This window comes from Arvicanthis niloticus, chromosome 20, assembly GCF_011762505.2.
Source record: "Arvicanthis niloticus isolate mArvNil1 chromosome 20, mArvNil1.pat.X, whole genome shotgun sequence".
Lineage (NCBI taxonomy): Eukaryota > Metazoa > Chordata > Mammalia > Rodentia > Muridae > Arvicanthis > Arvicanthis niloticus.
In genome coordinates, this window is record NC_047677.1 from 41755244 (window position 1) to 41767899 (window position 12656).

The window sequence follows — 12656 nt, forward strand, 5'->3', positions numbered from 1 at the left end:
CTATGTAGCATTGTCCTGGGCAGTGATCTGTCTGATCTGGGATACACTGAACCCACTCTGCAAAGCCCATAGGCTGTGAGTCCTACCTGGCAGAACTCCTACTATGTCTCAGGGATAGCACTCATGGACATTCTGCTGAGCAGTTCCCGCCAGCCTGGCAGCCACTTTCTGAACGGTTGCTCACCAACAGTTAGTTGCCCTCCACTCTCTCTCTTTGGACAATGGGCCTTGGCGTAGAGAGGCTCTAGGGGCTGCTGCACAGGCTGTGTTGGGGGGACCTGCCAGTGGAGAAGTCCACTGAAGGTTGGGGAGTGTCCTCAGGGTGGGCGCTCATCTTAGCTTGCTGGTGGAGAACCTTTAGTGGGACCTCAAGTGGCCCCAGCTATGCTGAAAGAATCAGACCGCACTCTGGCTGGTGCACCTTAGAGACAATGTGGCATCCTGCTTGGGAAAAGATGGAACCTTAAATGGCTTCAGAGGTTCCTACACCATAGCAGGCACCTTATTTCTTCAAATTGCTACTTCCTCTCCCTTCAGTGAGCCAAAGAGCCTCCATATCTGTTTCCAAAGGTTCTGGGAACAAATACACAGTCAGCTGCCCAAAATACAAGTTTCTTCTCTTAGGGTTCTACAGGTCACAAGAAAGTCAGGGCATTGCAGAGTTGGGTCCTCCAGGCTCTAGGGCAGACCATCCCAACTTTCCCAGAAGGTGTCTGGAGGTATGTGTGTCACCTAACAGCTGCCTCTGTATTCAAGGCCAACAGCATAGCTTTCTCCAAATTCCACTCTATACTCAAATATCCACCATCAGATGCGCATGCTCAAAATCATACCTCCATCCTCATATCTTACTGACTTTCCTGCCCATGACCTCTGGTAAGCACCCTGGGATCGTGCCAGCCACCCAGAGGTCTGATCATCTCCCTACTCAAAATTCTCAATCTAGCCCCAGGTGTAATGTGCTTTTGAACCTTCACAGTCTGTATGTAGATGAAGATGCAGACATCTTTCTGAGACACTCACTATTCAGTCTAATATACCTGCCAGATGAGGGCATGGCTCTCCCGTCCTTAGTCTGCCATCGGTCCTTACTGGTAGTCTAGCTGTGTTTCCCTGTCTGGCATAGAACCACGGCTAGCTGGCTGACCTTAGTCCCTAGGGCTATCCACTGAGAGAAGAGCTGTCCATAAGGGGCTGGGTCTCGGGCAAGCACCCAGGTTCAAGCCTGGGCTGTCTAAAGAATCAGCATTTCTTCCTCTCCCACAAACAATGATAGGAAAGAGAGGAGGAGGAGGATGGGTAGTCTCCTTGGTTACAAACCTCCATGGCACTCTACTGGGCTTCTTTCCTTGGGGGTAAAGAGTAATTTCATCAAGAAAACAGTCAGATCCTGGTTGCCCCGTGGGAGAGGGCTCTCCGGGAGATAGGGCCGTTATCTAAGGACCCGGAATGAACCAGAAGTCCTTACTAATTGTTGACTGCCAAGAACAGGTGCCCTATGAGAGACCAGCAGCAAGATGTAGTTCTATGGCATAGTGGAAAAAGTAAAAGTTAAAAAAGGGGGCGGGGGAGGGGGTGTTAGGAGCCAGAATGAGAAACAGAGATAAGACACCTGGGCTCAAAGGACATCAGGTTCAGCATATTCCTCTTCCTCTTCCTTCTCCTCCTCTTCTTCCTCCTTCCCCTCCCCCTTCTCCTTTTCTTCTTCTTCCTTCCCCTCCCCCTTCTGCTCCCCCCCCCTCCTCCTCCTCCTCCAAGGGCTAGTGGCTCAGAGAACAGTAATAGCTCTTAAAGACACATAGGAAGTTGGGATGTGAACGCTCAGCTCCAAATTTTCCCAGTGTGGAGGACTTCACTATTCACAGGACCCTGTCCTGGGTCCCCCCTCTCGCCTCTAGAACCCTTTGCTCTAGAACTAGTAACCTGTACCCTCAGCCATGGTTTCTTTCTTTCTTTTTTTTTTTCTTTTGGTTTTTCGAGACAGGGTTTCTCTGTATAGCCTTGGCTGTCCTGGAACTCACTCTGTAGACCAGGCTGGCCTGGAACTCAGAAATCCGCCTGCCTCTGCCTCCCAAGTGCTGGGATTAAAGGCGTGCGCCACCACCGCCCAGCTCAGCCATGGTTTCTATAAAGCAAGAAGGTAACCAGGAAGGACCCAGGACCATGTCACCATGAGTAGAGAAAGGAACAGTGTAGACAACAGAATCTGTGCCTTACCCAGCCCCACAGGCAGAGCTAGTGAGGAACCCGGGCTTGCACCCTTGGCGAGGATTAACTGAAAGCGGCTATCAGTTTTCTAGAAGGGCTGAAGTGACAAAAGGGAATGTTCACTCCCCAGACAGGGCCTAAGTCCAGGGCTCAAACCCTGATGAGAAAACCTCCGTTAGGAAGAGATACCAGCCCTTAGGAGTCTTCTAATGTCCCTGTGGGTTCTTAAATTACATCAGCCCTATAAAGATAACTGTTAACTAGAATCGGGCAGGTGGCCCTGAGAGCACATGACAAATTAATGTCACCATGCTGGACACCCCAGGTAGTCCAGGAAGAACTCTGAGAGGCGGAAGTAGCTGCGTTCCCTAACATAATACGTAACAGTGGCAGGTCTGACTGAGAGCTGGATAAGAGTTTTAGAAACACACCTCCTACTCCTGTTCATAACAATCTTTCCAGGGTACTGCCTGGAAGCCGGGACAGAGTCCCCATAGGGCATTATGGGTCTTCTGAACCCAGCCCAGGACTGTCAGGACTCAGGGAGAAACTGAGTCACAACTATGCATTCTTTAGGCTAGGCCAGATTTTATATTGCCTCCTGGCAAAGTGAACCATCATCAGCCCCGTTCAAAGGGTCAGGAAGCCACCTAATGTCACACAGCACTGGGAATGGAGCCAGCCTCGAACCTAAATCCGGGGCTCTCAGCCACATCAGCCTCCACCGATGAGGGCAAGCTGATGGGCAGGCTGCCTGCCAGATGTAATCCCCAGGATCTGATGATTCTACAACTGTGCTACAAGAACTGGACTCCAGCCGAAAGCAATCAGTACACACCATATAGCTGCTCTCTTACACAAGTGCCCAGCCCCAGAGTCCTCCCCTGAGCGAGCATCTGGCCTCACCCAATCCTTCCCAGAGGCCTTTGCCTGCAGATAATGAGCAAACTGGCCCAGAAAGACCTCCCTGAGCTAAGCGTATCCTTGAACTGTGTTTGCCACCAAAAGATGGAATAGAAGTCATACAAATGAAGGAAAATGTTAGGCATTCCAGGTTGAGCGGGCCAACACACCAATGTGGCATGCAAAGCTACCACCATGAAAAGTCAGGGCTACAGGGAAATACCCCAAGAAAGGAAGACAGAGGTATGATGGGTAATATAGTGACCCTCTGAAGTGCAAACTCTTGAAATGTTTGATCAGATTAGTAAGATTTTTTTTTTTTTGAAGTGACAGTAGCTAGCTCTGGCATTACCTGATGAGAAGTAGCTCCGCCCATCTGGAGAGCCCTACCTCTCCTGAAGGCCCAACCACAGCCCCCACACCCAGCCCCAACTCTTGACTGGAAGCACCCAAGATAAGGACCGTGAGAACACAGAGCTGGATGGAACCCAGGCCCTGGGCACTCTGCCTCCAGAGATAAGAGAAGGCTCTGCTCCCCATCGACATTCACTCTCCCGTCAGCCCCCAGACTACTGGTATCTGGAAACACTTGCTGTCTACCTTTCTTCCCTCTCTCAGAGCAGGCACCCGAGGTGTTCAGAAACACACACAAGGAAAGAGAAAAAAGGTGGCAGAGTGGAACTGTGGAGGAGTGACATTCTCCCTACGGTAACTAGTATGGCCTCTCTGTACACACCTCCAGGTGTGGACCAGCCAGAGAGGAAGAGGAGCCTGTGAAGGATGCTCACTAATGCTGGGTACCACTCTGCTGGCTCGCCTCAGTAACTACTGTGGGAAGTCCCGGGTGCTGGTCCCATGAAGACACCTGGCTTACCCATAATGAGGGATTGTGGGAGAAGGCGGGACCTGCATGGGGCCAATTGAATGGGCTGGAGCTTTGTCTACCAAAGGCCATAGGAGACTGTGCCCTCCCTCCCCCTCCGTCCCCTCCATCACCCATGCTCTCAGTAAGAGGACCATCCACCCACACCCACCCCACCTCCACCAGAGGTAAACAGCACAGCCATCTAAGGGCTGGAGATGGGCAGCTGCACCAGATCAACATCTACCTGAGCGACCACCTCTCACTATGCCAATGTTGTCTGCCCAAGCACTAAAACTCTCTTCCACTTCAAGGAAGGTCTTCCCAGAAGATGGTCTCCAATTGATACATGGGAAAGTCTATCTTTATCCTAGAAACATGGAGCATCTAGAGTCAGGTCTGCAGGGATTCAGGCAACGTGACTTCTCTTGCAGCTAAACCCACTCACTGCTCTTCCCAGCCCTCCAAGCTCCCAGGAAAGGCTGCAAGGAAAGTTAACTACTAGTACACTAAAGACGCTCTTGCTCTGAGTTCTTTCCAGTTCAGCTTTTGTAACAGTTCAAATCCCTGCTCCTGTTCAGTGAACGGCTGGCACTGGCAGGCTTTCTGAAGATGCAGAACCCTGTTACAGAAATTTGATACTGTTTCAAAGACATCTCAGCTCAGCGCTGAAACAGAAGGCCTGGTTGCTGCTGATTATGAAGGTACTCAAAAACAAAGCAAATCAAAAACAAAAAAAAAGTTATTCTAAACAAAAATGAATGCGTGGATGGCAGGTGGATGGATGGATGGATGGATGGATGGATGGACAGATGAATAGAAAGGATAAATGGATGAATGGATGGATGGATGGATGGATGGATGGATGTGGACAGATAGAAGGGGCAGACAAATGATGTGATGCCATCTGCAGAATTTAAACCTTAACTAGGTGTAGTGGCACACGCCTTTAATCCCAGCACTTTGGAGAGAGAGGCAGGCAGATCTCTATGAGTTCAAGACCAGCCTGGTCTACAAAGTAAACTCCAGGACAGCCTAGACTATGAGACAGAGAAATTCTGTCTTGAAAAACAAACTACCAATAATAGTAGTTGTAGTAGCTGTTATTAATTTTATTTTAATAATAATTATTATTACTATTTAGACCTAAGCCCTACATATAAACCCATCACTGACCCCTCTCTGAGGGTAGTCCCATCTCATCTTCCTGCAGCACCTCTGAGGCTTTTGTCTGTCTAGCATCTTTTCTGTGGGACACCCTAGAGTCAACCCTCACCCATGGCCAGTGTTGGTAAATAGATAAAACCAGTATCTCTTACATACATCTTCCCAATCTTCTAGAAACTGGGGATAACTGAGGACCTACCATGTCCTGATGCTGAATACTCCTGTCCTGCCCTGTCCTGCCTCATGACAACAGCTCCCCCATGCATACAAAGTGCCCATAGGGGGATCAGCCTAGTAGTGACCCCATCTGCCAGGATAGAATTCCAGAAAGATGTAGAGGCTTGTGGGCAGCCTCTCCATGCTGTGGCTCTGACTGTCTGACTGCAGCAGCCAGGATGGCTGTGCTTGGGCTTGCCCATATGAAAAAGCACAGGCGAGGACCAGACATGTGCCTGCAGCCCAAAGCTGACCTGACTCAGAGCATCTGTGATCAGAAGTTTCCTGACAGCCACCCCATATGAGGAAACACCCACTAACCTGACCTGCATCTCTCAGTCAGCAACCTGGCTCCCATATCCCCAGCCAGCATGGCTAGAGCTGCAGACCAAATCACAGGAGGGATCAGGCTGCCTATCCAGGAGAGCTACAGTGTGAGTTGCACAGATACATTGTATGCCATGAAAACACCCTAGAATCAGAAAAAGACACAGTGCCTTACCAAGGGTTCTCAGCTGCCCATCACACTCACTTGATCCGCCTATTAGGGATGGGAAATCAATGCTTCAGGCCACCAATACCATCTGGGCACACAGGATTGTGCCCAAAGCTTGCCCTGCCCATCCTCTGCTGCCTCAGGAGACCACAGGTCGGCATGAACTCACTAGAGTTGGGGAGCCTTCCAAGATGGCTCCAAGGGAGAAATTCAAGCCTGGCAAAAGCTGAATCCTGGGCCCCAAAACCTCGGGGTGGGAACTAGATCTAGAGAAGCAGATGACCTGGCCAGAGGGACAGAACTGTTCGTGGGATATGTGTTCGATGCCCACATGATTTCACCATGCCACTTGCAATTCAAAATGTACCAAATTTTCCAACTTCATCAACATACCAAATATATTTGAACTGCTTTCTTCTCTGACAGGTAACCCCTAAAAAGAGACCCTCTGATGAAGTTCTGAGCCCTGAGTCTACATCTGTGGTCCAAGAGATGTTCATGGAATAGTGGTCCTCACATCATAAAATCTAGAGTCTGGACACCCCACACAGGACCCCTGACTCTCCCAGTAAACCCAACTTTTCTAACATCACAGATGGAGACAGAACTCAGAAGTTTACATAGACAAAAAACGTGTGTGTGTGTGTGTGCGCGCACACGCGTTGTGCGCACTCACATATGCATACATGTGCAACTGTTTTGTCCCATGTACTTCTTTGTGGGAGTATATGTTGTCTTTTCTTTTGTGGGTGATGGTGCATTGTGGGGGCTGCATGTGCGTGCGTGTGCGTGTGTGTGTGTGTGTGTGCAACTGTTCTGGCATGCCCTGTTTACTTCCATGTTTGTATGTATGTATGTTGTGTTTTCCTTTGTGGATAATACTGCATTGCAGGGGGCTTGTGTGTGTGTGAGAGAGAGACAGAGAGAGAGAGAGAGAGAGACAGAGACAGAGACAAAGGCAGAGAGAGAATGCATGGTATTCATTTGTGACTGTGGAAATGTGTACCTGTTTGTGTGCACAGTTATGTATGATGCACATGGGTATTTGGGGGGGTACAAATGTGAATGAGTTTATTGTGTGAGTGCCTGTGTGGTTTGCATTGTGTGAACATGCATGTGTATCTGTATGTCCATTTATGTATGAACATCACATTCATGGGCACTTGTGGCCTGAGCATACATATGAATGACTATGCATGTCTATACAGTACATTTTCAAAGTGGAGCAGCTGTGAGCGGAGGCAGCACTGTGGCCTGATTAGTCGCAGCATCTACCTGCACTCTGGGGAGGTCAGCTCACTCCTTCTAGGTCTCCTCAGGAAGAGGGCTTCCCCTCTCTCAGTGCCCCCCTTCCTTTGAAGGAAAAACAGGAGTACCCTGAAAAACAAGTTTTGCTGAAATTCAAAACTATCTTCAAGGCCTTTGCATCTGAATCCTGAAGACTCCCCAGTGGGCGAGCCAGGAAAGGGAGCCCTTTCCCACTAACTTAAAGTCTAATGTTACCAAGTGCCTGTGTGCCCCATCCTTGCAGACCTACTGAGGGAATGCAGCTCAGGGGCACTGCTGTGTGCTAAAGTACCTGTAGACTGTAATAATGCTAGGGGCCAGACATAGAGCACAGAGAATCCGTGGGGGAAGTCAAGCACTGAAGAGCTGGCGACAAGAGGACATGAAGACAGCACCAGGGTGGCCATGAGCATGCCACAGAAGCCTCCTTGGCATGTCCTCTTTCCTCACAGACCACTCTTAAAAGTTCATAACCACATGGCATACGTGAGTCCACATGAGGAGAAACTGCAGACCCATGGGGACCTTACACATCCCAGGACTCGTAGGTGGTGTGACGGCTCCCCCAAGGCAGGTTAAGAGTAAAGGCACAACCTACTATTTCAGAGCATCTAAATGAACCTTGGAATCAGCAGCAACTCAGGACCAGTCCAAAACCAGAAAAGGGCTTTGCTTAGCATAGAGACATTTATTTGGAGCGGGAGCTAGGCCTCCAGGCAACTGAGGGTGGTTTCTACAGGACCCAAGCAAATCACAACCTGCCAGTCAGGATCTCAGGCATAATAGCTCTTCTTTCCCACCCCCCAGCCCCACCCCCACCCCCAACCCCCAGTAACTTAAGAGCTCACCAGTTATCCTGGTCCTGAGGACTCAGCCCCACCGGGATGAAGAGCCCTGGCCGTGTTGGGGGAGGAGCTGGTGTAAGCGACACAAGCCCCCTGCTGAGGAGCTTTTTGGCTCAACCTCCAGGACACAGTAGAACCACATTCCTCGGACATCTCTAGAGGGACCTACCTCCCTGTCCCTGAGGGCACAAGGCTGAAAACCCCAACAGTAGTCACAGCAAGTAGACAGAGAGACACACCAAGTAGACAGAGAGACATGAGAGCTTATCCTTAGATTGCACCAAAGCTTACAGACACACAGGTTTGCCCCGCCCAAAGGCTACAATTAAGATCCATCACCTTTTCTATACTTGAACCCAGTATAGCTGGGGGTTGGTGTGTGTGTGTGTTGGCCTCTCCAGCATCTTTCCTTTGTCATCAGCGGTTACAGAAGAGGCCCCAGGCTTACAAATCCCTGTCTGCAGCCCCTGCCAGGCCCTCATTTGATTAATAGCCCCAAGTGCCATGCGGTTGGTCAGTAAGAACGGCCTGGCCAAGACCCATCTCTGGCAGTTGCAATGAGTTACCCTCCCCCCACCCCATCCCACCCCACCCCCGTAGTTAACACAAGTAAACGAAGGATTATCTGCTATCCAAGCAACAGGTGCTTTTCAGATCTGCTGTTTAAAAGGTTTGTTCTGATGTTTAGCCCGAAGTGACTAACGCACTGAAGCCATGGACCAAATTACTTTTCCTTCCCAGGGTGATTCTCCTCTTCTCTTTCTCTTTTATCCTTCGTGATGCTGTGGCAGGAGGCCTGGGACCACAGCAGGTGATACTGCAGAGTACGGATTTGGTTCTTGGCGGAGGTCACCAGCAGGAGTCTTTGTGATAAAGCGCGGGGTTTCTACCCTGGCAGTCTGGCATTGCACCAGCCCCCAGCTCGGAGGCTTTGTGGATATGTTGAGCAGGAGGAGAGCAGCCAGTTGCTGGTTAGCTGCTGAATCTCAGAGATGGTAGCAAAGCAAGCTCTCAGTGCGCCCATGCTGCTGTCCTTACCGGGTAGCAGAGGAGGCGACGATTCTGTAGGCTTAGGAGCATGGTTGCCGGCCTGACGGCGCTTGGCGCTCATCAGCATCAAAGGGGACCGCGCGCAACCCGACACCACCGCAGGCGCGGGGGACAGGGGCCTTGAGCTGCGGCGGCACACAAAGACTAACCGGCCACCGAAGTCCAGCCCCGGGCAAACGCGCGCAGTTTTGCCTCAACAGGTTGGAAACTCAAAGATGACGCCATGCACTTTAACAATCTTTCACGGTTCTTTCTTAGCCGTGACAAACCCCGCCCACGATCCCTCCCGAGGACCTGGAAGGACCGGCGGCGGCCACTCACTCAAGTGTTGACCAGAATGAGGCCAGGGAGGGCGATTATTAGTGAGGTGGGACACCGGTGTATGCCTCCGCTCGCCCAGCCAGCGGAGCGCACAAACTTCTCCGCAGAGCCGCTTAAGTCTGGCCACCCCGCAAAGGACTCTAAACACAGACAGCTTGCACCCCGGAACCCCAGACGCTCAAAGTCTAAAGAATGAATGGCTACAAGAAGCAGCACAGCGCTGAAAACACCACCACCGCGCTACCCCTGAGCGCTCCAGCCACCGCCCGCCACCTGCGCGTGGGCAGGGCCGAGCCGCCACTGCCTCCCGGCGGACAGCACAGGATAAGAGGTGCCTGTCGCCGGGACAAGCCAGAGAACTGTACAAAAGGCACGTAAGTCCGGGGAACTCTGGGGCACCAAGTTATGCTTCCATCCAGGCTTACCTGGCTCTGCCCAGGAGACGCGTGCCACCAGCAGCAAGACCAAACTGGTGAGCACGTCCAGGAGGTGCCACCTGCGGAAGACAGTTACAGGTTAGCGGGCCCCGGGAGACCCCCCACCCCCTCGCACCCTTTAGCCCTGAGCCTGCAAACCTGGGCGCCATCTCCCCAGGCCAGGCAGTCTGCGCCCGGATGCTGCACCCAGCTCCTCCGTGAGCCGCTTGCCCACAACGCTCCCGACCGCTGCTGCCGGCTAGGGCAGGGGCGAGCAGGGGCGGGACGGGGCGGGGCGGAGACAGCTCAGTGGGCGGGGCCCTGGGCTCTAGGCGCAGAGCTGGGCCAGAGAGGACCAGATGAGCGATCTGGTAGGATCGGAACCTGGGGACAAGCAGGGTAGACAAGGGCTGGCATCTATCGCAGCTTCTAGAACTCCGAGTGGCAGTCTCTTCCTCTCCTCAATGTCTCCAACGTGCGTGTTGTTCCCTCATACCACGCTGCTTCACGAAGCTGCCAGAGGCAACATGTGAGATCTAGGTTTAAAGCCAGGGCAAGGTGCAAGGATGTCCCGCATTCATTAATTCATGCCCACTGCAGGACATGTATTTCAGTCCGTGAGGTGGGCAACGGGAAGGTGAGCGATTTGAAGAAAGAAGACCTCCACCACCAGTGGACACTGCGGAGCGACAGTGGTCACTTCTTATGTCCCTTGCACTCTTGAATCACTGGTTGTGTCATGAGGGTCCTGCCAATCTCAATATCTTCACTGTCTCCTAGTCCAGGGCAGGCTAAACTATTGCCATGGTGCACACCCACGGGCACCCCCTCCAAGAGCTGCCTTCAGGTGAACATGTGTTATGAAGCCTGCCATGCCCAGGGGTGACCCCTGCCCCCACCTCCACCCCCACAATTGGAATACACGAAGGTACCTTCAAGAAAACACACACACACACACACACACACACACACACACACACACGATCCTTTTCTCTCCCACCGGTTCAGCACTCCTAATCCCCCCCCCACACACACACCTGACCTAGCTTTGGGCTCCTTCCTCCAGTGACTGGACAGCATGGCCTTCCTGGCCTGGCCTTTAACAAAATCAGAGGCATTGACACCTATCAGACAGCAAATCCAGATTCCAGAAAGCCATTGGCACTGGCCTACTGACATTCTCCCAAACTCTCTGACCCTCATCCTTGCCCATCCCCACTGTCCTTCTCGGCCTGGCTCAGTCCCTGGACCACAAAGACCTATCCACAGGATCAGCCTGGCTCCCCAGACCTTCTCACACCTCCACCCTGAGTCTGGACCATCTCAAGTGACTCCTCCTACTTTTTCTGCAGACCAGAGACCAAGTCTGTCCACACCACCCTCTAGCTCTATCCTGAGTCCCTCCTAATCCTCCCAGCGCCCTCTCTAGGCTCCCTGGTCCTCTCCTTCCCCATATTGCCTTTTGACTTAGGCTGGCTCTGCCCACTGCTCTGCAGCTGCAGCCTGAGGCCTGCTTGGGATTCTCATCTGCTCACATCATCCCAATCCTCTCCAGGCTTCAAAGGCCGGATCCTGCCCCAGACCCAGGGGCCTGCCCAGTCTCGCCCATCCACCTGGCCCACATCCCCACTTCATCTGCCTTCAAACTTGGAGTCCCTGTCCAGGTGAAAAGGTCGCAGGGAGGAAGAAGGCAATCTGGAGGACTGTGGTCCACTTTTTTTTTTTTTTTAAAGAAGAGGAATGATTGATTGACCTACACTCTTTTTTTTTTTTTTTTTAACTATTTCAGAGGGGAGGATGGATCCATGCCCTGCTGTCTGTGCCTGGCAGGTCTTCCTGGGCAAGTCCATGTGTGTGTTTCCACAGTTACACATAGCATGTGCATGTGTGTCAGATGACATGCATTCGTGCACACATACATGTTGGAGCATGTCCTGGATCTCAGTAATCCTGTCTCTCTTTGTATTCATGTCTTGTCTACCTGGAAGCCATGCCCAGGTGGGAAGTCTGAGGCATACGCAGGGGGAGGCTCTTGTTTCTTCTGCCTGCCTTCCCCGGTCTACTCCCACCTCAGCAGGCCTAATTCTTCAATCTTCAATTAGCCAATTGGAGCTCAACTATGTGTCCAAAAAATGCAGGCCTCCACAGGTGGCAGGATGTAGCCCCCAGGGCTGCCGGTAGTTCCCGGAAGGAATCCTCAAACAGGATGGGGGTGGGGGGGAACCTTCAGAGTCTGCTGCCTGCCTTCTTCCGGTTTGATACCTCAGGCAGAGAGGAGTCCATTTTGGAAGAATTTGGTGTTGCTGAATAGAGAGCAGCAGGAGATAACCAAGCCTCCTTGTCTTTCCCAGACACAGGGTGTTAGTATTCCACTGCACAGGGAAGACTATTCAAAGGGCTCTAGGGTCAAACAAAGCTACCGACAATGGAAATTACCCACAGGGGCTCTCTGCTGTGAATGTGGTACCTGGATACAACCAATCATGGCTGGGTTTTTTTTTTTGTTTTTTTTTTTTTAAATGCACGCACGTTCTACACATCTTTCCCATAGTGTCTGTCCTACCCTCGGGACTTAACAGCAGCTCCATTCATCCCATAATAGTCCCAGCTTTTTCCTAGAAGGGTTTTGTTCCCTTCATATATACAATTAAGATGTGATCACTATAGAACCAGGGAAAGCCCTGAAGATACAGATGTGCACTTAAGAAAACCTCATTTAACGCTATACTCTATGCCCTTGCTCTTCTTCCGCAGAAATATGGGATATGCTTGGGACTGCAGGGCTCAGCTCCAGCCCTAGTTAATTCTGTGCAACTGAGGGGTACAGAGAAGAAAACGCAGAGAGAGAGAGAGAGAGAGAGAGAGAGAGAGAGAGAGAGAGAGCG

General features: G+C 51.5%; 1 protein-coding gene across 2 annotated transcripts in view; it reads right to left on the reverse strand.

Moving 5' to 3' along the window:
* Positions 1 to 10040, reverse strand: part of Col18a1 (collagen type XVIII alpha 1 chain) — a 112542-nt gene extending 102502 nt beyond the window's left edge. For both annotated transcript variants that reach the window (XM_076917027.1, XM_034523749.2), the window contains exons 1-2: positions 9931 to 10040; positions 9781 to 9851 (exon numbers count right to left, since the gene is read on the reverse strand). In XM_076917027.1, the coding sequence (XP_076773142.1) occupies positions 9781 to 9851; positions 9931 to 9941 (82 nt within the window). In that variant the 5' untranslated portion in view covers positions 9942 to 10040. The remainder of the gene's footprint in view (positions 1 to 9780; positions 9852 to 9930) is intronic.
* Between the last annotated feature and the right edge of the window lie 2616 nt (positions 10041 to 12656).